At 44.6% G+C, this 23,683-nt stretch overlaps 1 protein-coding gene across 1 annotated transcript in view; it reads right to left on the bottom strand.

Annotated features, from left to right (window-relative positions):
* Window positions 1–15,823: 15,823 nt before the first annotated feature.
* PTGES3L (prostaglandin E synthase 3 like) overlaps window positions 15,824–23,683 on the bottom strand; it is a gene marked incomplete at its 3' end in the record, with an annotated part of 124,700 nt that continues 116,840 nt past the window's right edge. Inside the window, exons 6-7 of the mRNA XM_082272790.1 lie at window positions 19,575–19,666; window positions 15,824–16,046 (exon numbers count right to left, since the gene is read on the bottom strand). Coding sequence (XP_082128916.1) covers window positions 15,824–16,046; window positions 19,575–19,666 — 315 coding nt within the window. The remainder of the gene's footprint in view (window positions 16,047–19,574; window positions 19,667–23,683) is intronic.

Consider the following 23,683-nt stretch of genomic DNA (forward strand, 5'->3'; position numbering starts at 1 on the left):
TGGGGACAGGCAGAATGTTTCTGCCTGTCTGGTGGATAATTTTGTTTAAAGTCATGTTATATATTTTCAACCTGAGCCATAGTGGCTAGGTTGTTTTTAAATGTTATGTATCAATTTGAAAAACTGAATTTTTGTAAAATCTTACCGTAAAATTCCTTTCTCCGATTCCTCCGACAAAGCATTTACATAGACACACCCATGGGGGCTGTCCCACTGGTGCAATACACCCCTGCAATAGCCATCCCAACCCAGTTTGGTAGCAAGCAGTTAAGTGTATAAGAACCCCAAAAGAGGGGCGGGGGCGGCGACTGTCGGAGGACTCAGAGAAAGGAATTTTATGGTAAGATTTTACAAAAATTCAATTTTCTCTTACGTCCTCCGACAGTCGCCGCCCACTCATACAGTCTTCACCAATGGGGATGTCCCAAAGCAGTGTAGACATGAGGGGTGGGAAACGCAACCATCAGAAAGGCAACGCAGTACCCACAGCAGAGAAAGGAACCTTACATGAACAGCAAGGGAACCTCCTGTGCAACAAGAAAGCTCAACAGGAGCAATAACCCAGGAAAGCAAATAACCAAGGGGGTAAACAACCCCAACAGTCAGGGACCCGCAAAAACAAACAGGGTCCCCTACGGCACTGCCGCACGGAGAATTTTGCGGCCAAAGGAGGCATCAGCTGATGCCAGAACATACATTTTGTAGAATTTGGAAAAAGTGTGCACTGATGACCAAGTCGCAGCCTTGCACACCTGGGCCACCGAAGCCTGATCCTGGAAGGCCCAGGATGTACTCATCGCTCTGGTAGAGTGTGCCTTGACAGGGAAGGGCAGTACCCTTTCCTTCAATGAATAGGCCTGAACAATTGTCTGTCTGATCCATTTTGAAATGGTCACCACAGACGCAGCCATACCCTTCCGAGGTCCCTCAGGAAGGACAAAGAGAATCCGATTTTCAAAAGGATTCAGCAAACAGGTAAACCCTGATCGCCCTGACAAAATCCAACGAATGCAGGGCAACCTCCTTAGGATGCTTAGGATTCGCACAGAGCGTAGGTAAAACAATGTCCTCATTAAGGTGAAAATCCGAAACCACCTTTGGAAGAAAGGACGGGTTAGGTCGCAAGACCACCTTATCCCTATGAACCACCAGGTAAGGGGAACGGCAGGACAACGCCGCCAATTCCGACACTCTGCGAGCCGAAGTGATCGCCACCAGAAAGGCAACCTTTTTAGACAGCAGAGGTAACGAAATTTCCCTGATGTTTTTAAACGGGGAACGTTGTTACACGGACAGAACCAAGTTCAAGTCCCATGGAGGTAGGGGCTCCCTTCTAGGAGGGGCCAAGTGACGCACACCTTGAATGAAGGGGCGAATCAAAGAATTAGATGCCACCGGGCGCTGAAAAAGAACAGCCAGTGCAGATACCTGGCCCTTAATCATGGCCAACGCAAGGCGCTGGTCCACACCAGACTGAAGGAAAGCCAACACTCTCGCCACCGAGTAAGAACGAGGAGAGAAGCCCCTGGACTCACACCAGGCAAAATAAGCTTTCCATGTACGGTAATAAATCTTCATAGATGAGGCTTTTCTAGCCCTGATTAAGGTAGGAATGACCTGAGGAGAGACCCCTGTCTCTCAGGACCTGGCTTTCAACAGCCATGCCGTTAAAGCCAGCGACTGTAAAGCAGGATGGAAGATCGGTCCCTGAGACAGTAGATCTTCTCGCATTGGCAGCCGCCATGGAGGCTCGACGGCCAGGTGAATGATGTCTGCATACCAGGACCGGCGTGGCCAGTCCGGCGCTACCAGAATCACCAGTGTTTGTTCCAAGGCCAACCTGCGAAGGAACCTGGAAAACAACTGAATCGGAGGAAAGGCATATATCAGATGATACTGATGCCAAGGCACCACCAGCGCATCCGAGGCATCTGCCAGAGGATTGTGCGTGCTTGCCACGAACCTTTCCACCTTGTGGTTTAGCCGAGATGCGAACCGATCCACATCCGGTTATCCCCATTTCGCACACAGCATGTGAAAAACCTCCGGGTGCAGGGACCATTCCCCCTGGTCCAGGGTCTGGCGGCTCATATAATCGGCCTGCCAATTCTCCACACCCGGAATGTGAACTGCTGATATCGCTGGGACATGAGTCTCGGCCCAAGACAGAACGCTGGTCACTTCCTGAGCTGCCCGGGCACTCCTGGTGCCCCCTTGGTGGTTGATGTACGCCACCACAGTGGCATTGTCCGTCTGCACCCGTACAGGACGGCCCTGAAGACGATCCGACCAGTGGAGCAGGCACAGCTTGATCGCTCTCAATTCCAATATGTTGATCGAAAGGGAGGATTCCTCCTCCGACCAAGTGCCCTGGGCAGACAGGTTGCCCAGGACGCCACCCTAGCCCGACAGGCTGGCATCTGGTAATCTCCGTCCACAGTAACGGCCGGAAGGATTTCCCTTCTGACACAGCCAGGGACTGAAGCCACAAGAGATCCATTCTGGTTTGGCGACTCAGAGACACTCTCAGGTCCAAGGACTGAGGCCGTCTGTCCCACCTGGCCAGGACCTCCGCTTGGAGAGATCGTGTGTGAAACTGTGCAAATGGTATCGCCTCGAACCCTGACACCATCAACCCCAGGGACCGCATACAGGTCCTGAGTGACGAGGATACGTTGTCCCTGAGGGACCTGACCTCGGACTGCAGGGTCCGGAGCTTGTCCTCCGGTAAGAACACCTTTGCTAGAGCAGAGTCCAGGACCATTCCCAAATACGGGAGACGAACCGATGGAGACAAAGTCGACTTCTGAACGTTGATGGTCCATCCGAACTCCTGGAGTGTCTGGACCGTAGTGGACAGATCGCACAACAGGCTCTGACTGGCACTCGATCTTAACAGGAGATCGTCCAGATATCCCAAGACCGCAATGCCCTGTGCCAGCAACAGGCCCAGAACAGGCGCCAACACTTTGGTAAAGACCCTTGGAGCCGAAGCGAGACCGAAAGGTAACGCCACAAACTGATAATGATCCTCCGTGAGACCCCGCATAGGGAAAGTCAGCCACCGTCTTTCTGGATTTTTGGTCAGCCGACCAGCTTTTCAACCAGATCAATCGACGGTTAAGCACCACGACACTAGACAGGCGCGCAGCTAATGGGGCCTCATTCAAGGCCGCATTACAGATACATGACCCCTTGATAAACCTGGTCCACCATCTCCAAGGTAGTAGGGGGGGCAGAATCCGCCACGAGGGTGTGTCTTATCATTATTACATAGTTATTACATAGTTAGTGAGGTTGAAAAAAGACATCCGTCCATCCAGTTCAACCTATGATGTGTGTGTGTGTGTTTGCTGTTAACCGTACATTGTATTCTCCACTTTGTTGTGGTCTTTAAGGTGCCCATCTAATAGTTTTTTGAAATTATCAATGCTCCCTGCGGATACGACTGCTTGTGGAAGAGAATTCCACATCCTTACCGCTCTTACAGTGAAGAACCCCTTACGCACTTTAAGGTTAAACCGCTTTTCCTCTAGTTTTAGTGAGTGGCCACGTGTCTTATTGTATCTCCTTTCTCTGAATAGTTTGTTCCTTATGCTAGGGTCGCCAGTACAGTATTTGTACATTGATATCATATCCCCCCTCAATCGTCTCTTCTCCAGAGAGAATAAGTTCAGTGCTTGTAGTCTTTCCTCATAGCTGATGTCCTCCATTCCCCTAATTATTTTTGTTGCCCTTCTCTGGACTCTTTCCAGTTCCAGCACATCCTTCCTGAGGACCGGTGCCCAGAACTGAACAGCATACTCCAGATGTGGCCGGACCAGAGCCTTGTAGAGCGGTAGAATAATCTTTATTTCTGGAGTGAATTCCCTTTTTTATACATCCCAGTATTCTGTTGGCTTTGCTTGCAGCGGCTTGGCATTGCATGCCACTGCCAAGCCTGTTGTCTACCAGTACCCCCAGGTCCTTTTCCATCCTAGACTCACCCAGAGGTTCCCCCCCTAGTGAGTAACTTGCTTTCTGGTTTCTGGCCCCCAAGTGCATTACTTTACATTTTTCAACATTAAACCTCATCTGCCATGTAGTTGCCCACCCCATTATTTTGTTCAGGTCCGCTTGTAAGGTTTCCACATCCTGCACAGAAGATATTGGCATGCCTAGTTTAGTATCATCTGCAAATACTGAGATTGTACTAGATATCCCCTCCTCTAGATCATTTATGAATAAATTAAACAGGATTGGTCCCAGGACAGAACCCTGGGGGACCCCACTTTCCACACCCACCCAATCCGAGTACTCCCCATTTATCACCACCCTCTGGACTCTCCCCTGGAGCCAGTTCTCTATCCAGGTACTCACCTTATGGTCCATACCTACCTTCCTTAGTTTGTACAGTAAGCGTTTGTGGGGAACGGTGTCAAAGGCCTTTGCAAAGTCCAGATACACCACATCCACAGGCTTACCTTTATCTAGGTGGCAGCCCACTTCATCGTAGAAGGTTAATAGATTGGTTTGGCAAGAACGATTTTTCATGAATCCATGCTGATTACTACTAATAATAGCATGTTCATTACTAAAGTCTTGTATGTGGTCCCTTAACATCCCCTCCAAAATCTTGCAGACTACAGATGTTAGGCTGACCGGCCTATAGTTACCCGGGATATATCTCGGCCCCTTTTTAAATATTGGTACCACGTTGGCTTTTTTCCAATCAGCTGGCACCATACCCGTCTGTAAACTATCCTTAAAGATCAAGAATAATGGTCTGGCAATCACCTGGCTGAGCTCTTTAAGAACCCTCGGGTGCAAGCCATCCGGTCCCGGTGATTTATTTATGTTAAGTTTCTCTAGTTTAGTTCCAAGTCTATCTTCTGTTAGCCATGGCAGCACTTCCTGAGGTGTGTTGTTTAGTTCGGCCTTACAAGCTGGGTTCGTGTAGCCCCCCGATTCTTTTGTGAAGACTGAAGAGAAGAAATTATTTAACACTTCTGCCTTTTCTCTGTCCTCAGTGGCCATATTTCCTTTGTCATCTTTTATGGGGCCAATGTGTTCTGGCCTCGCTTTCTTACTGTTTATATACTTAAAGAACTTCTTGGGGTTCTTTTTACTCTCCTCCGCTATATGTCTCTCGTGTTCTATTTTAGCCGCCCTGATTTCGTCTTTACATTTCTTATTGCACTCTTTGTAATGCTTAAATGCTGCCAATGACCCCTCAGTCTTGTATTTTTTGAAGGCCCTTTCTTTAGCACTAATATGCATTTTTATGTTGGAGTTTAGCCACCCAGGGTTTAGTTTTGCTCTTTTAAATGTATTTCCCTTTGGAATGCACTGGCCAATCCCCTTGTTAAGTATGCTCTTGAAGCACTCCCATTTTTCCTCCGTGTTCTTTGTTCCAAGGGTTCTATCCCATTTGATATTTTCTAGCAGCGAGCGCAGTTTTGGGAAATTGGCTCTTTTGAAATTCAGTGTCCTTATATAACCCTTGTGCTTCCTATTACTGTAATTAATACTGAAACTTATTGACCTATGGTTACTGTTTCCTAAGTTCTCCCGTATTTCTATATCCGTGAGCAGGTCTGTATTGTTGGTAATCAGTAGGTCAATTACCGCATTGTTTCTTGTCGGTGCATTCACCCTGGTCCAATCCGCCACAGCCTGAGCAACCATGACAAAGGCAAAAATAGGTTTTAGCATGGAGCCTGCCACCATGTAAGAATGGCGGGCAAGCGATTCCAGCCTCCTATCCATAGGATCCCTAAATACCGGTGAATCTTCCGTGGGAATCAGAGTACCCTTGTTCAATCTGGCCACAGTGTGATCCACCTGAGGAGCCACACACCAGCGCGAAACCGTAGGAGACGCAAAAGGGTAAAGAAGTTGGAACCTTTTTGGCACCGTGAAGGTGTGTTTTAAATTGCGCCATTGCTCATTCACTGTGCGATGAAACTCAGCGGGGCAAGGAAAAACCTGCGCCGTCTTGTGGGTCCTGTGTGAACCAAAAGAGGACACAATGGCCGGAGGATTGGGCTCATCCTCTAAATGTAGTGTTTCTTTCACGGCAAGAATCAGTGCATCCATAGCTGCGCGTTCCTCGGGCGTTCCAGGGGGGAATCATCCACCCCTGCAACCTCCGCCTCCCCCTCAGACTGAGAAGAGCAAGACCCTTCAAGGGGTACGCTACCTACAGCAACCATGTCACATTCAGAATCAGAAGAAAAAGAAATCCTAGGCCTTTTTCTAGCAGCACGTTCAGTCATCAGCATAACCATTTTGGACACCAAAGTCGCTACTACCGCAGACAAAATTAGTCAGGGCAGAGGATTCAGAGGAACCTGAATCCCCCACCAAGGCTGGAGGGAATTTGCTGTCCTGGGATTCCATTCCATTTTTTTTTGTAAGGTACTGGCCCTTTAAGCGCGCCGCGGACCTCGCAGCACACCGCTACAAAGACTGTGGAACACAGACCCCCCGCAGGGACAAACTGAAAGACAGGAATATAGTACAAGGGAGGACAAAAGGACAGCAGAACAGAGCCCCACAAGTGTGTTACCACTGCAGTCGGTCGTTCCTGAGTGAAGGGAGGAAGTGATGTCACCGCCAGGGGCTGAACTGAGGCTGCAGGCCAAGGAAAAATGGTTGCCTATAGAAAAGAATGGGAGGCTTTGGGCAAAATGGCCACCGACATGTGCTCGGAACAATCGTTTGCCACACAAAAGATGGCGCCGCAAGGCGCCAAAATACACTACATACCATGCTGTATAAGCGCCCATAGTGAAGCCAGACATGCTGCCCACACCTAAAATGGCGGACCGGCGGTTTTTAACCCCGCAGCGGTCGCCGCACATGTCTGTACCTCCAAGCACCCTAAAGTCACACAGGAGAGGGACCCCATAAAAAACCACACAGCGCTGGCTGTGAGAGACAAAAACCCCACAGGGACCGGGATCAGGGAGCCCAAAATGTACAGACATAAGGGGACACCAAAGACACACAGGACTGTCAGCCCCAGACAGAGGCCCCACACAGAGTGGACTTACCTGTACTCAATGGCGTGGGGTGCCTCATATCAAATGGGAAACCGCCCGCCCTCAGATGGCAGGGGAGTGCCGTCAGCCAAAAAACGCAGGACACCAGTAGTACCCGGACAAACCGTGGTATGCCGAGGTAGCCACCTCACAGGCTGCATCCCTGAGGACAGGGATGGGTCGTTTGTGAGGCCAGGGCAAACACATAGCCTATTAAACGCTCGATGGCGGGCTGGGATTCCATCTGACCCTCTGTCCCGGAGAACCAGGACGACCAGTCCGATTCCCAGCTCCGCAAACGCCGTCTTCATCCGAAGATCCGACTAACTAACGCTGACAAAATAAAACAGCTAGTAATGCAAAGAAAAAATGACATTTGCAGAAAAATAGAAGAAGAAGGCTGATACTGTAGCCCCAGCACAGGGGCACATCTACTCCTTAACTAGGCAGAAGACAAACTGAGTTGGGATGGCTATTGTAGGGGGGTATTGAACCAGTGGGACAGCCCCCATGGGTGTGTCTATGTAAATGCTTTGTTCTTAACAAGTCTTATGCCTAGCTACTCCTGTGGAGAGGAAGTCAATACCCCATTGGTGAAGACTGAACTGTCGGAGGACGTAAGAAAAATAAAGTTTTATCTATTTATTCTATACCAATAAAACAGCCGCGGCCTGATCTTTCCCAAACCAATATTGTGTTTGTGTTTATTTATTAATTTGTAAGGAAAATGTTTTTAAGGTTTAGCTGTAAGTCAAAACATCCTGCATGCTTTTCCCATAGAAAGAAAAACGGGCTGTATTAGTCCCCTTTTTCTATATGGTATGGTGGCAGGGGCAGTCAGACAGATTTGACCTCTAGTTAACTAGGTCCAGGAGTATAACCTTATCTGAAGCTGGGGACAGTGACCCTTTGACTCTGGGTCATTTCAGCTCCGCACCCACTCAAATTCATGCGGTAACCCCGTTTCTGGGGAGATTTGCGCGTGAGCCCCGCTTCCCGCTCAAATCTCCCGCCTTTATTGGCTCAGCCAGTCCCAACTAGTTCCATGTAGGGCTATTTAAGTGTGACCTTGGGGCTCTGAATCCTCCTATCTTCAAGGAAAGCTGTGGCGTTCAGCCCCCCCCCCCCCTCCCCTTTTGGTTGTCGCGGCCAGTTATTTATTGGTTCACTATGTCGGCTTTGCATAGTGCTTAGGTGGACGAAAGTGGTTATGTTTATAAGTTGATGTAATTTACTGGATAATTTTAAATAAAGTTTTATCTATTTATTCTATACCAATAATAAAACGGCCGCGGCCTGATCTTTTCCAAACCGTGTTTGTGTTTATTTATTAATTTGTAAAGGAAAAATTTTTTAAAGGTTTAGCTGTAAGCCAAAACATCCTGCATGCTATTCCCATACAGCGCTATTTTCCCATAGCACAAAATGCCAGTATACAGGTACAAAGGGTAGGGGACAAAGTTTGTGCACTACTAAAAGTCTATTTATATTAACCACCTCTGTAACCTATATCATCTTATTCACATGATGCAGCATGTGAATAAGAGGATATAGGTTACAGAGGTGGTTAATATAAATTAACTAATTAGTCATCAATCCCCTACATGCTAATCTCCACCGTCATTTGGTGAGTACTTTATACATAGGGGAGCAGGAGGAATGTCACTTTCTACCGCTCGCCTTCACTGGTGAACCCCCACCCTCCCTCCCCAATTTACTCTCTTATCCAGCAGAGTTGCACTATGTTGTATTTTATGTTCTTTTCACATGACACACCACTGAGGGATTAAGGATTATCCAACTCAACTGTTTTCACTGGATGAAGCTGCTATTTGTCTGTGCTATACAGGCCCGGATTGGCTAATCGGGAGCAACGGGAAAACTCCCGGTGGGCTGGTCATTTTTTTTGGCCGCGAGGGCCGTTGTCATATCGGGGGGGGGGGGGGTTACACCACTCTGCCTGAGGCGGGAGCCCAAGCTCCTGATCCGCTTCTCTTTATCTATGCTGGCAGGCCGGCATCGCATTGCCGCTGCGCCGCATAGTGTGATGACGTGAAGGAGAAATGGAGAGGGACTTCTCTCCTCACTTGCTCCTCCTCCCGTCCTAAACCTCCCCTCCCTGCCCTTTGCACTCCCTGGCCTGACGTCACGGTGACTGCAACGCTAGGGTGAGGTGAGTAGGTGAGGGGAGGTGAAAATAGTGCAATTAAACTTAAGGCGCCCAGACAGATATAAGGTGCTGCTTTTTGATTTGTGCTGCCTGTTAAATAGTCCGTAACTTCAGTATGTTTATTTATCAGATGCAGTGCTTGTCTCAGCAATCAGTTTATTCACCCTTAGTGTCAGTGTGAATTTGCTATTCCTCCTCCTCTGTGTGAAAGGGCCACTCCCCAGACAGATTCAGTCCAGCAAGGACCCCCTGAGTTTTGAGTACAGATGTTCTTCTAGTGGGTCTCTCTGCGTTATTCCCAGCTCCTCTTTTGGGTATGTTCTTTTATGTCTGCATGAGATTTTTTATGTTTTTATCCCCAATGCATGAAAGATGAAACAGGGGAGAGACCCACTAGGACATCTGTTTTTTTTTTGTGTTTTTTTTTAAAGCCCGTGGTGTGTGAAACACACTCAAAAGACTTACACCCAATGCATAAAAAAGTGCACACACGCAAAACGTGAGACACACAAAAAGTGCACAAGGCGTACACATAGCCCTCCTCCGAAGAGGAAGGGCCCCAACTCTGATACCCCGGGGCGCAAGGCTCCTGACGGGGACTGAGGTACTCACTTTGGCCCACCCAGCCGAAGCCAGGCAGACCCCGTTCTCCAGGGGGACTGCCGAGACAGCCCACCCCAAGTACTTGGTAGGGCTCCCCCGAAGGGAGACCCCATGAGAGAGGGCGAACTAAGCCAAAAGGCCATATCCACCCCCTCCCAAGACGTTCAGAGCAGGCCCGAGGACCTACGCCATACTAATCGCGCAAGTGACAACCAAAAAGGACAAACGTGAACATACAACAAAGAAAAAAGAGTGGGGAAGGGGAAGTGGAGAAGTGCTGGGTAGTGTCAAAGTGCAAGACCTTGACAGGCCCCCCGGCCAGGAATAAAAAAATTCCTCTGGTGCTGGCATCTGTACTGTACTCAAAACGCAAGGGGTCCTTGCTGGCCCGAATCTGTCTGGGGAGTGGCCCTTGCACACAGAGGAGGATTATCAAATTCACACTGACACTAAGGGTGAATAAACTGATTGCGGAGACTAGCACTGCATTGATAAATTTAAATTAGATTTTTTTCATCATTTCAATGTTTGGATATTTATGAATACTAAAAAGAAAATAGGATTTGGATACTGTCCTATTTACTGTTCTAATAAATCTTCACTGTGAAGCAAAAAACTTAGGCTACTGTATTTGCCCTGAATTAGAAATTATGATATTTTTTGAAAAATACAATGAATTACAAGGATTTAGAGAACAGTGCGCGATTGCAAACTTCTATTCTGAGCTTTTAATTACATTATTTTAATATATCAGTCATGAACTAAAGTGGGCCGGTCTAAGGCATGAAACTCCAGGGCTGAAAAGGAGTCCCACGCCGGCCCTGGTGCTATATACGGTGTTTCAAGTTTGGGCAGTCTTGTTTTGCTTACTAAATAAAGAAAAAAAGTTTTACTAAATGGATCCTCTGCCTGCCTTGTGTCAAAAAGGAAGATACAGCCAACACTTGTACCTTTACAGTATTGGGAGTAAGCTTTTTAGCTGTCCCATCTTGAAGAAACTAACATTGTAGGTACCACTTCTTCATGGTCTTTTTCCATGTACCAAGATTCAAATTTCCTACAAACTCTCATAAATGGTCTGGGTGACTTTTACTACTACAGTACCTAATATGGTCCTTGACTACCTTTCGGACAGGCACTTCTGCTGTAACATCGTCCTTTCAGTAACCAGGCATAAAGGTTTAGCAATTTGACAAGAAGATGGGGTACCAGCCCTTGTTTTAAGTCCAGTATGTACGTCCTGTACGTAGGTGCAGCTGAATGCTCATTTTTTTCACATGACTAAACCAAGCCATGTGGAGCCAGTAAGGGGCTATAAATATGACTGTGGTCTTTTCCAGTTTTATTTTCTGAATGTCTCTGGGAATCAAGTTCATTGGTGGGAAGGTGTAGCATAGAGGGAATGACCAGCTCTGTACCAAGGCCTCCACAGCTAGGCTCCCATCGGCCAAGGTTAGCAAGAAAAATTGGTTAAAATATGGCATTTATTTTCGATGTGAACAAGTCCACTGTAGGAATCCCCCAGGTCTGGGTTATCGAATTGAAGGTTGTGTTTCTAATGTATTCCTGCTTAGGTAATGTGCCAGGGTGTTTTCTATACCTTTTAGTTGAATTGTTGACAGGAAATATAAGTTTTTGTCTGCCCAAGTTGAAAAGGAGTCAGTTAGACTCATTACTGGTCCCTCCTTGCCAGTTGATGTAGGTTATTGTAGCGTTGTCCAATTAAATTTGCACATTTCAGTTTTTGGACCAGGGCCTGGAAAGAAAGTACAACTTGTCCTACTGCTTTCATTTTCCTCAGATTTGAGGATGCTAGTGTCCAGTTCTGATACCATTCGCCTTGGGCTACATGCTCCACAAGGTGTGCCTTTCCTCCCCAGGCGCTTGCATCTGTCGAGATCCTGATTATTTCCCTCTGAATCCACAGTTGCCCCTGCTTGTAGATGTCTGGTGTCGACCATAGAAAAGAATCTTATGGTATGAGGAAAGATGGCATGTGTTTTAAAAAGAATAGTCTGTCATGTCCAATAAAACCATAAAAAGTGCTGCGCTAAGAACATGAAAATAATTGGGAGGGTTCCAATGTATGTATTAACCCGTGATAATATATACAGTACATAAAAAATCTATAAAAACCATGTATTACTGCATACAATATAAACATCAAACAAATTGTGACAAAAAGTGCAGCATGCAGACCTGTGCAAAGTCTTATGATCCAAGTCCAATTACACTTCAACCTTTTGAAGAAAGTGCAATAGTGTAAAAAATTCTTCAAAGATAAAAAATATAAAATGTATAAAGTAAAGTGTCCACATTAAAAGGTGAAATCCATAAATATGAGAGAAGTCTTCAGTGATCCAATATGGAAAAAGGAAAAGACACAAATAGTGCTTCCAACACCAAACCGGAAAATTGTAGGATCACTTACCAGAGATAATGGACTCTAATCCTGTTAACATAGAGTCGCACAAGCATGGGGTGATAAAAGCCTTGCTGAAACGATCTTTGGTATCGGATTCCTCCTCCGATCTTTAAAGTGCAGGGTTGGAATGAGCTTCTCTTCTAATATTGCGCCCATTTGCTACTACATGGGATTCTTATTTGAATGCCTGTTTATTAAAAAGTAAACAACTTACATTTTCCATGTATAAAGTCATTTATTTTTTGGATGGTATCACAATATGTGGAGCATTTTTGTTTTTGGAGCACTTTAAAGATCAGAGGAGGAATCTGATGCCAAAGGTCGTTTCAGCAAGGCTTCATCACCCCATGCTTGTGCGATTCTATGTAAACAGCATTAGAGCCCATTATCTTTGTTAAGAGCTCCTGTAATTGTCCCATTTGGTGTTGTAAGCACCATTGGGGTCTTTTCCTTTTTGGATCACTGAAGACTCTCATATTTATGGATTTCACCTTTTAATGTGGACACTTTACTTTATACATTTTATATATTTGTTATCTTTGAAGACTTTACACTATTGCATTTTCTTCAAAAGGTTGAAGTGTAATTGGACTTGGATCATAAGACTTTCTACAGGTCTGCACAATGCACTTTTTGTCACAATTTTTTTTAATGTTTACTGTATATTATATGCAGTAATACATGTTTTTTATTGATTGTTATGTATATATTGTCACGGATTATCACATACATTGGATCCATCCAATTATTTTAATGTTCTTAGCGCGATACTTTTTATGGTTTTACAGGTTTAACAATATAGTTCTATTGTAGTGCCAGCAGCTGGTTATTTCCTAGTAACCCCAGTAGTCCCCCCCCCCCCACATTTACATTTCTGTCATGTCCAATACATATTCGAAAAGCCAAAATTGTGTTCATAAACTGCACCAGAAACCCCTCATGGACTTTAGAGACAGACCAAAATTGTAAATAGTGTCATTATTATATTGAATTATATATATATATATATATATATATATATATATATATATATATATATATATATATTAAACATACAGACATTGCAACAGTATACAAAATAGATACAGATAAAACTACTAAGTACCCATTACATCACAGAAGCATGGCAAATATGCATCCACCCGTATTGAACCATCGGGCTGGCTGCCATTAACTTATGCGTGGATACCCAACGTGTTTCAGACTGATATAGTGGAGTCCTTCTTCAGAGGTGCAATGGTGGGTACTTATAGAAATTATAACATAAATGTATTAGGTTAGTAATGTAATTCAGGGGCGTAACTACAGGGGTTGCAATCGCAACCGGGCCCCATGCTCCAGGGGGCCCATGCAGCTCCCCTGTACACCTGGATAGGAGGGGTGGTGGGGGCAGCATGTAGAGGAATCACTGTCCTTTTTCCTCCTGTAGCTGCAGGAGGAAAATGGAGGAGATTGGTTCATCTGTATGCTGCCCCCGCCACTCCTCCTATCCAGTTCACTTGTGTTCTTCTGCCTCTGGGCCCCTGTGTGCTCCCCTGGTCCCCCCCCCCCCACTGTGCTCCCTCCCCTCTCCTGCAGGGTGCTGCAAGGGATGTGTCACAATAGAGAACCAGGAAGGGGTCGGTAAATATGTTATTTACCAGCTCCTTCCTTTTCTGAATGGACAGAGTCATAGTCAGTGACATTGTAAAAAAATAAAATAAAATGATTAAAAATACAATTAAAATACCAAAAAATAAAAACTACTGACACTAGTGGGTGAACTTCCAGGATCGCAAAGGTCACACTTGCGACCGGGCCCTGGCATTCCACCACTGTGGGGAGGCCCCAAGATTGCAGGAAGGGGGCCCAGTGCAGAACTTGTGAAAGGGTAATAAAGGGCCCCTCAATGAGAGTAAAGGGCCCCAGGATCAGTGGGAAGAGCCCAAGGCTTGAAGGGAAGGGCCCCGGCCAGGGGCCTGGGGGGCCCTTCATGGTTTCTTGCACCGGGGCCCTAAAGGTTCTAGTTACGCCTCTGATGTAATTATACCCATCATGAGTAATAATGTATATAAAAAGGAAAAAAGTATATCACAAAAATGCAATATCATAATCACAACCTTACATAAACTGAGTTATGGAAAGAAGTGTAGGGGTTCCCCGCACTATGGACCACCTTAATAGTGAATAAATAAAATTGTGAATAAAAAGGCTGCTGCCCCCACTAAAACTACAACCAGATGGCGGTGTTCCAATTGAAAAAGGGTTAAGTGCAAGTGAGAAATGCCTGTGCTCAAAAGTACCCTAAAATAACTTGAATTTCAAAACTATGTCACTATAAATGGGTTTGGGGACTATCCCACTGAACCCTATGTGATAGTGAAATGGTGTATAGTGGTACATAGTATCAACATAAATATCAAATGCATACAGTAAATATACTTATGCTTATATCAACAAGGCTACAGTGCTTCAAGTGCTGGTGTGCACACAAAAACCCTATTAAAGCTGCTACAGCGCTAAATTATAAACAAAGTGCAAAACAGTGCAATAGTACAAAAGTGCAATCAGTTGGCAAGGTGCAGGCAGTCGTTTCCTTAAGCCAAATCTTTAAATATCTCCACAAGAGGGCTTCTGGCCCAGGGGTCCCTATAGTTTGGGCCGTGCTGCCTATAACAATCCGTGTGTGGTAGGTAGGTGCCCTTAAGCAGGATTCCTGCTAGATGATGGATACAAGTAGTCCAGTGGTGAAACTCTTTAATGAGCCCAACTTCCGTAACACAGCCCCCAGTGTGAGCTGGTCAGTTCCTCGACTAGTGCCTCCCCCCCTTTGGGATAAACACTCACCAGAAGCAAAACCCCTGGATAGGGGTAAAAGCCTTGCTGCAGTAGTAATGACCCTTAAGTGGCTCCTTTCCCCACACTGGAACTGGGTGGATGTTTCCTCAGGAGTACATAAGAAGAGTGCACATCGTGTGGTAAACTCAGAACTCCTTTATTAAATATAAAAAAACACTTACATCAATAAAACGAATGGTCAGCGGCCGCTCCAGATGACGTCAGTGTGACAAAATGCGTAGGGCAAAGCCAAGCGTCATTACGTCAATTCCGGCTTTTCGGTTTCAGTCCGTGGAACGCAGGAAGAGTCCCGGATGTCTGCATTTAGACAATTTAACACTGACTATTTGTTTTATTGATGCAAGTGTGATATGTTATATTTAATAAAGAAATTCTGAGTTTACTACACTATGAACACTCTTCTTATGTACTCCTGAGTACATGTACTCCTCAGGGGAAAAAAGTGCATCTTGTGGAGCGAAAAATATAGTAAGTACCCACCGTTGTACCTATGAAGAAGAAGGACTCCACTATATCAGTCCGAAACATGTTAGGTGTTAGCGAGCCTGATGGTTCACTACGGGTGGCCGCATATTTTACATACTTCTGTGATGTAATGGGTACTTGTTTTATCTGTATCTATTTTGTATACTGTTGCAATATCTGTAGGTTTTATATTATATATTTTTATAATTCAATATAATAAATACAATTTTTACAATGTTGGTCTGTCTCTAAAGTCCATGAGGGGTTTCTGGTGTAATTTTTGCATATTATTTTGGCTTATAGAAAAGAATCCTTAGCGGCCTTGTGTGTAATTTCACCCAGGTGATGGCTGGAATGGAAGACGTCATTAGTCCTATTATTCTCATTCCATTTATGATCGTAGTCATGGTTGAAAGAAAAAGGGATGTTATTTCTTCTAACATCCTCTGCTTTTTCCTGTGTGCGGTAGATCTTTGTATCTTTAGCATTTATGACATACCCCAGATTGTTTACTGTTTGGCTGGGAATTAGGCAAGTTTTGTTTGATTATCCACCCCAGTTCCCAAAAATACCTGATGCTTAATTGTAGGTTGGTTTTGAGAGTCTCCTCTTGGCAAAAATATGGGCAAAATAAAGGAGGTTACTTTCTGTGTTAGCAATACTTCTGCTGGGGACCATAGTTGTAGTCCTTCTGCTCTTTGTTTCTTGACAACAATGTGACAAGATATCTGTAAAGATAAAAAGACAAGGCGCCTCCCAGCGGGAGGTCTGACGAAGGAGCTGAGCTCCGAAACATGTAACCGCCCACCACCCGCTCTATTGGACACCAGCTGCTGCGTCCACACCCTGCCTTCAGGAAATCTCATGCCGACCAGGCTGAGACACAGACGAAAGGACACATCTACAGGAAGCGGACCACTGGATGTCCTCATTTCAACCACTCAGCACAGCGGATAGGAAGACTCCAGACAGATCTTTTCTATGCCCATGTCACATTTACCAAATGCGAGTGCTTTTATACTTTTAACCTTATAAATACTCAGAGCCTACTGCACTTAAGAGGCACCTTGTCTTTTTATCTTTATCACTTTAGAGCAGCTTCTCCTCTCCAGTGCTGCAGAAGTGCAGTGTCTCGCCTAAAGCCTGCTGTATTCCACGGAAGCGCCCATACAATAAACCCTTGTTCTCTGACAAGATATCTGAATGGCCAAGTGCTGGAGAATTCTATGGCGCATCCTTCTATTGTGTGGAGGAAAAACCTGTTCGCAGTTATGTTCTGTCACTGGTTTAAGTGTGATGCCAGTCTTCCCCCTACCTGTAAGCAGTCATTGCTTTCTGGTGGTGGCGGAAGGTGATTTGAGAATGAAACCTTCTTTGATTTTTACACTTGAAAAGGACTTGCATTTTTTAGAGTCTGTTTGTTGCTTCCTCCTTGCGGACATAAGGTGGTTTTGTTCTGCCTTTTCTTTGACTGCAGGAACCCTTCTTTTCTGTCTGCTATTCAGGCCTGAATTAGCAGTTTGCCTGAGAAGGGGATGCGACAGAGTTTGCTTTTCAAGGTGGCATTCCTTGACCAGGCTTTAAGCCACAAATCCCTTCTGGCTATGTTGATCAGGGCCATGGATTGTGCGGTTACTTCTACTGCTTCTGCTGAACCATCTGCTATAAAGACTACTGCCCTTGTTAGCATAGGGATTGTCTTCAGCAGCTCTTCTCTTGATGTACCTCCCTCTAGAGGATTCTGGAACTGGTTGAGCCACAGTAATAGAGTGTGCACTGTGCAGGTTAATGTGGTTGCAGGGTTAAAGTTAGAAGCACCCACAACCCATGGCTTTTATTGCAGGATTCTGCCATTGTGTCCATCAGGCCCTTTATTTCTGAGTATTTAAATGAAAGGCTGGTTTTGTTTGGTATTTTGGAGAATGATGCGTTGACCAAGTCATTTGTCCCAGGGTTCAATGTCATCTTCTGTGAAGGGGTATCTGCACTTCATAGATGCTGGCGCAAACCGTTGCTTCTTTGGTTCTTCCCACTCTTTTTTATGATGTCTTTTAGGGTTTGATTAACTGGAAAAGTCCTGGGGTTCTTTGGTTGCAGCCCTTTGTACATTTTATCATAAAGGGAAAGTTCTACATCCTCTTCATTGATGCCTAAAGTATCCACAATGGCTCTTAGCAGCTCTTCCGTATCTTCCATGGGGAAGATAAGCCTCAGGGGTCCCCCCCCCCCACCCTCCTCAGAATAAGAGCACAAACCATTCTCTGACCTTCCTGCTCAGGTCTGCTAGTTTCTTCCCAGCTGCAAGATGGAATGGTAGCTAGACTTGATGAGAGGTTATTACTGGTAGAAGAGCCTGCTGGGGATTGCAGCTCCACCCCCCCCCCTTCCCCAGCTGTCCCACCAGCAGTATGGTTGTCCCCAGCTGTCCCACCAGCAGTATACCTGTTGTAAATTGGCTCTCCCTCCATGCAAAAATGCTGTGCTCCTGTACTTTTGGCAATGTTTTGCAGGTTTCCGGGTTTGAAATCATCACTTTGGGTTTCCTGTTTATAGGTAGGAGGAGCCCTCTCAGATGCTTTCCTGAAAGACGACTTTATAAAAAACTTTAAATGGTACATTTAGCAGACCAAAAGAGACAAATACCCCTGATTTGCTCCTGTACAAATCATTAGTAAGACCCTATGAGGAAAGGTTAGAGGAGCTGAATTTATTCTCTCTTGAGAAGAGGAGATTAGGGGAGATATGATCATCATGTAAAATTACATAAGGGGTCCATATAGTGAACTTGGTGTGGAGTTATTCACTTTAAGGTCATCCCTGAGGACAAGGGGGCACTCTTTACGTCTAGAGGAAAAGAGATTTAGTCTCCAAATACGGAAAGGTTTCTTCACCGTAAGAACTGTGAAAATGTGGAATAGACTCCCTCCAGAGGTGGTTCTGGCTAGCTCAGTAGATTGCTTTAAAAAAGGCCAGGGTGTACATAATATAAATGGGTACTAATAGTCATAGGTAAACTTGATCCAGGGAATATCTGATTGCCTCTCAGGGGGATCAGGAAGGAATTTGTCCCCCTGCTGTAGCAAATTGGATCATGCTTTGCTGGGTTTTTTCACCTTCTTCTGGATCAACTGCGGGTATAGGATTGCGTATATGGGATTGTATGGTTGGGTTTACTGTTTTTTGTTTTTTAATGGTTGAGCCAGATGTACTTGTGTATTTTTTCAACCTATGTAACTATGGTTTACAAGCACTTTAAAGTGTGTATTTCCCTCTCACCTGTATTGCTGCATTATCTTCAAAATCATATTCACCTGTACATTGAATCCAGCACTATCCCGCTGTGATCCACTGTGCAGGTGACATAACCCAAGTACTGCACCACTATCTTGATCCCTCTAAGCTGGTTGCTTCTTTTAGGTTCAGGCAGCCAGCTCTCAATGATGAACTGGCTAGGGTTTGAAAGAAACAACATTTTTTGGAGTTAAAGCGGAGTTCCAGCCTAAAAATAAACTTTGCAGCATCAGTTAGAGTAGAAAAACCTGAAAAAGAATTGGATAATAAATATTTTTTTTTTGTTTCACTTACCTTGTTTTTAATTAAAATAAACGTACCTTCCTTCCTCTTCCTCCTTGTGCGGTCACGGCCCCCGACGTCACTTCCTCCTTTGCATTGCATCCTGGGAGATGAGCGTCATCAATCCCAGGATGCAATGGGAACGGCCGACCGCTACTCTGAGTGCCGATCGCAATCTACAGCGCATGCGAGAGAATGCGATAGGCATTCTGGGTAGCCCAAAACCAGGAAGAGGAACATGGTGGGGGACACCACGGCTTCAGATGCCCACACCGGAGATGGCCACGCTCTGCAATCAATTTTAAAAGGTAAGTATTTATCTTTATTCAGTAAAGGTAATGTACTGTAATGTGGGGGTTAGTGTTAGGGTAATTGGGGGTAGCTTAGGATTAGGGGGGTATTTTTAGCTCAAAAAAGTGTATGTGGCCGGAACTCCGCTTATGTTCTGCTTTAATGGGTTACAGAAAGGAGCTACTTTGGGTTTTTGTTCGCTACTATACTTACATCTAAATCATCCAGATCATCCATGCTTGGAGGTGCTCCCTTGTCTTGGACACTGTTGATCAGCTGTAAAAGGAAGCATTATTAGTAGTTTATTAACTTGATTGACAATATAAACAAAATTTCTAGCCTGCCCTCTTACCCCAACAGATTCCTATTGGCCCATGGGCTTCTGTGTCATAATGTGTAGGAATACTGGAATATGTGATGGTGTTGGAAAGCTTAAAGTGTTACTAAACCCACAACAGTAAAATCGGTGTGTATATGCAGTAAAGTGTGCATACTACCTGTGGAACCTAAGGGGTTAATCATGTGCAGTGTATATAAAGGCTGTGTGATCCTGTCTCTCTGATCCTCCTCTTATTTAACTGACTCCAACCAATCTCCTGATAGAACAGAGTATTAGGGGACAGGCTGCACATGCTCAGTTTGGTGTGTATTGTGAGAGATTTTTTTTCTTGGGAGAGGGCATGTGATCAGCACAGGGCCAATCAGCACTCTCCAGACAGAGGATCAGGGGAAAATTAAAAGTCCTACAAGCTTTAACCAGACACTGATACAAGTCATAAGACTGCTCTAACTGCTAATGAAAAAAGGTATTTAGAAGTTCATATTTACTAAAACTATTGCATTTCTATGTACTGTGGGAGACCAGATACAGTGAATGCAGGGTCCTGGGTTTGGGAACACTTTAATCATTATCAAAAAGGTGAACATCCCAGAATTCAGGCTTGGAGAACAAAACGAAAGTACAGTGCATGCAGAAAGTATTCACAGCACTTTACTTTTTCCACATTTGGTTTTGTTACGGCCTTATTCCAAAATGGATTTAAATTGTTTTTCTCAAAAATTCTACAAACCATATCCCAAATGACAACGTGAAAGAAGTTTGTTTGAAATCTTTGCAAATTTTTTTTTTTTTTTTTTAATAAATCACATGTACAGTATTTCACAAAAGCGAGTACACCTCTCACATTTTTGTAAATATTTTATTATATCTTTTTATGTGACAGCACTGAAGAAATGACACTTTGCTACAATGAAAAGTAGTGAGTGCACAGCTTGTACAACAGTGTAAATTTGCTGTCCCCTCAACATAACTCAACGCACAGCCATTATGGTCTAAACCGCTGGCAACAAAAGTGAGTACACCCCCAATTGACAATGTCCAAATTGGGCCCAAAGTGTCAATATTTTATGTGGCCACCATTATTTTCCAGCACTGCCTTAACCCTCTTGGGCATGGAGTTCACCAGAGCTTCACAGGTTGCCACTGGAGTCTTCTGCTCCTCCATGACGACATCACAGTGCTGGTGGATGTTAGAGATCTTGCGCTCCTCCAGCTTCCGTTTGAGGTTTGTTTGGGGTCGTTAAGTTGGAATACTGCCTTGCGGCCCAGTCTCCGAAGTGAGGGGATCATGCTCTGCTTCAGTATGTCACAGTACATGTTAGCATTCATGGTTCTCTCAAACTGTAGCCCCCCCAGTGGCGGCAGCACTAATGCAGCCCCCGACCATGACACTTCCGCCACCATGCTTGACTGTAGGCAAGACACACACACTTGACACCATCTGAACCAAATAAGTTTATCATGGTCTCATCAGACCACAGGACATGGTTCCAGTAATCCATGTCCTTAGTCTGCTTGTCTTCGGCAAACTGTTTGCAGGCATCATCTTTAGAAGAGGCTTCCTTCTGGGACGACAGCCATGCAGACCAATTTGATGCAGTGTGCGGCGTATGGTCTGAGCACTGACAGGCTGATCCCCCCCACCCCTTCAACCTCTGCAGCGTTGCTGGCAGCACTCATACGTCTATTTCCCAAAGACAACCTCTGGATGTGACGTTGAGCATGTACACTCAACTTCTTTGGTCGACCATAGGGGGGCCTGTTCTGAGTGGAGATAAAAGCAAAAAATGACCAGCGCTATGGAGTGTGCGGTGAAGCGTGAACGGCTATCAGGTGTAAGCAGCCAACAACCAAACCCCAAAGGGGTCAAGATATAAGTAAAGTGCAAGAAAGAGGTTGAAAACGGCACTACCTTTGTGCAATAAATAATAAAGTGCAATCACTTGCAATCAAATGATAAATAAGGGGGTGTATCCCATAAAACCATAAAAGAGGTAAAATGAATATATACTGTGTATTGGGTGGATTCAAATAAAACGGATTAAATCTCCTGATGTCTATGTCATAAATTTATTTACTGCACTTCAGCACTTTTTGGGTTGTACCTATTACACAAGTGTGTTTATTGTGATAAAAATATATAAATAAATCAATACAGTGCAGAAGTAAAATAAATCATGTGTTGGGTAATAATCCTGGCACTGTTACTATTGTAAGTGTAACATGCCAATACAAAACAAATTGGTGATGAAAGTGGTGAGTGAACCAGGGAAAAATCCCTTAAGGTAAGGTGGCAGTATTGATCACAAATAGTAAGATTTATTAAGAATAGTAAGTAGGATGCTACGTTTTCTCTTACTATTTGTGATCAATACTTCATGGGGCTCCCCTCTTTCTTTTTCCATATGGAAACACACCAACTGGTGCCTTGTTGACTGTGGAGGGGGACCCTCGGAGATATACATTGGCCTGACTTCTACATACGGCAGGTTGTATACACAGCGCGACACCTAGTGGTTACACGGTGATTGCAGCTGCCACCTTACCTTAAGGGATTTTTCCCTGGTTCACTCACCACTTTCATCACCAATTTGTTTTGTATTGGCATGTTACACTTACAATAGTAACAGTGCCAGGATTATTACCCAACACATGATTTATTTTACTTCTGCACTGTATTGATTTATTTATATATTTTTATCACAATAAACACACTTGTCTATGTCATAAATTTATTTACTGCACTTCAGCACTTTTTGGGTTGTACCTACTACACATCAGGAGATTTAATCAGTTTTATTTGAATCCACCCAATACACAGTATATATTCATTTTACCTCTTTTATGGTTTAATGGGATACACCCCCTTATTTATCATTTGATTGCAAGTGATTGCACTTTATTATTTATTGCACAAAGGTAGCGCCGTTTTCAACCTCTTTCTTGCACTTTACTGTTCTGAGTGGAACCTGTCCTGTTAAACCACTGTATGGTCTTGGCCACCGCGTTGCAACTCAATTTCAGGGTCTTGGCAATCTTCTTAGCCTAGGCCATCTTTATGTAGAGCAACAATACTTTTTTTAGATACTCAGAGTTCTTTGCCATGAGGTGCCATGTTGAACTTCCAGTGACCAGTAAGAGAGTGAGAGCAATAACGCCAAATTTAACACAGCTGCTCCCGATTCACACCTGAGACCTTGTAACACTAAACAAGTCACATGACACCGGGGAGGGAAAAAGGCCAATTGAGCCACATTTGGACATTTTTACTTAGGGGTGTACTCACTTTTGTTGCCAGTGGTTTAGACATTATTGGCTGTGTATGTTTTTTTTTTTTTTTTTTTGAGGGACAGCAAATTAACATTGTTATACAAGCTGTACTCTCACTACTTTACAATATAGCAAAGTGTCATTTCTTTAGGGTTGTCACATAAAAAGATATAATAAAATATTTACAAAAACGTGAGGGGTGTACACACTATGTACAGCATTTCACAAAAGTATTAACAGCCTTTTTCCATGACACTCAAAATTGAGCTCAGGTGCATCCTGTTTCTACTGATCATCCTGGAGATGTTTCTACAACTTGATTGGACTCCACATGTGGACTCCACATGTGGTTAATTCAGTTGGTTGGACATGATTTGGAATAGCACACACCTGTCTATATAAAAAGGTCCCATAGTTAACAGTGCATATCAGAGCCCAAACCAAGCCATGAAGTCCAAGGAATTGTCTGTAGACCTCCAAGACAGGATGGTTTTGAAGCACAGACCTGGGGAAGGGTACAGAAAATTTTCAGCAGCATTGAAGATTCCAATGAGCACAGTGACCTCCGTCATCCGTAAATGAAAGTCTGGAACCACCAGGACTCTTCCTAGAGCAGACCGCATGGTCAAACTAAGCAATTGAGCGAGAAGGGCCTTAGTCAGAGAGGTGACCATGAACCCGAT

Source organism: Pelophylax lessonae, assembly GCF_965119305.1.
Source record: "Pelophylax lessonae genome assembly, chromosome: 11".
In the NCBI taxonomy this organism is placed as follows: Eukaryota; Metazoa; Chordata; class Amphibia; order Anura; family Ranidae; genus Pelophylax; species Pelophylax lessonae.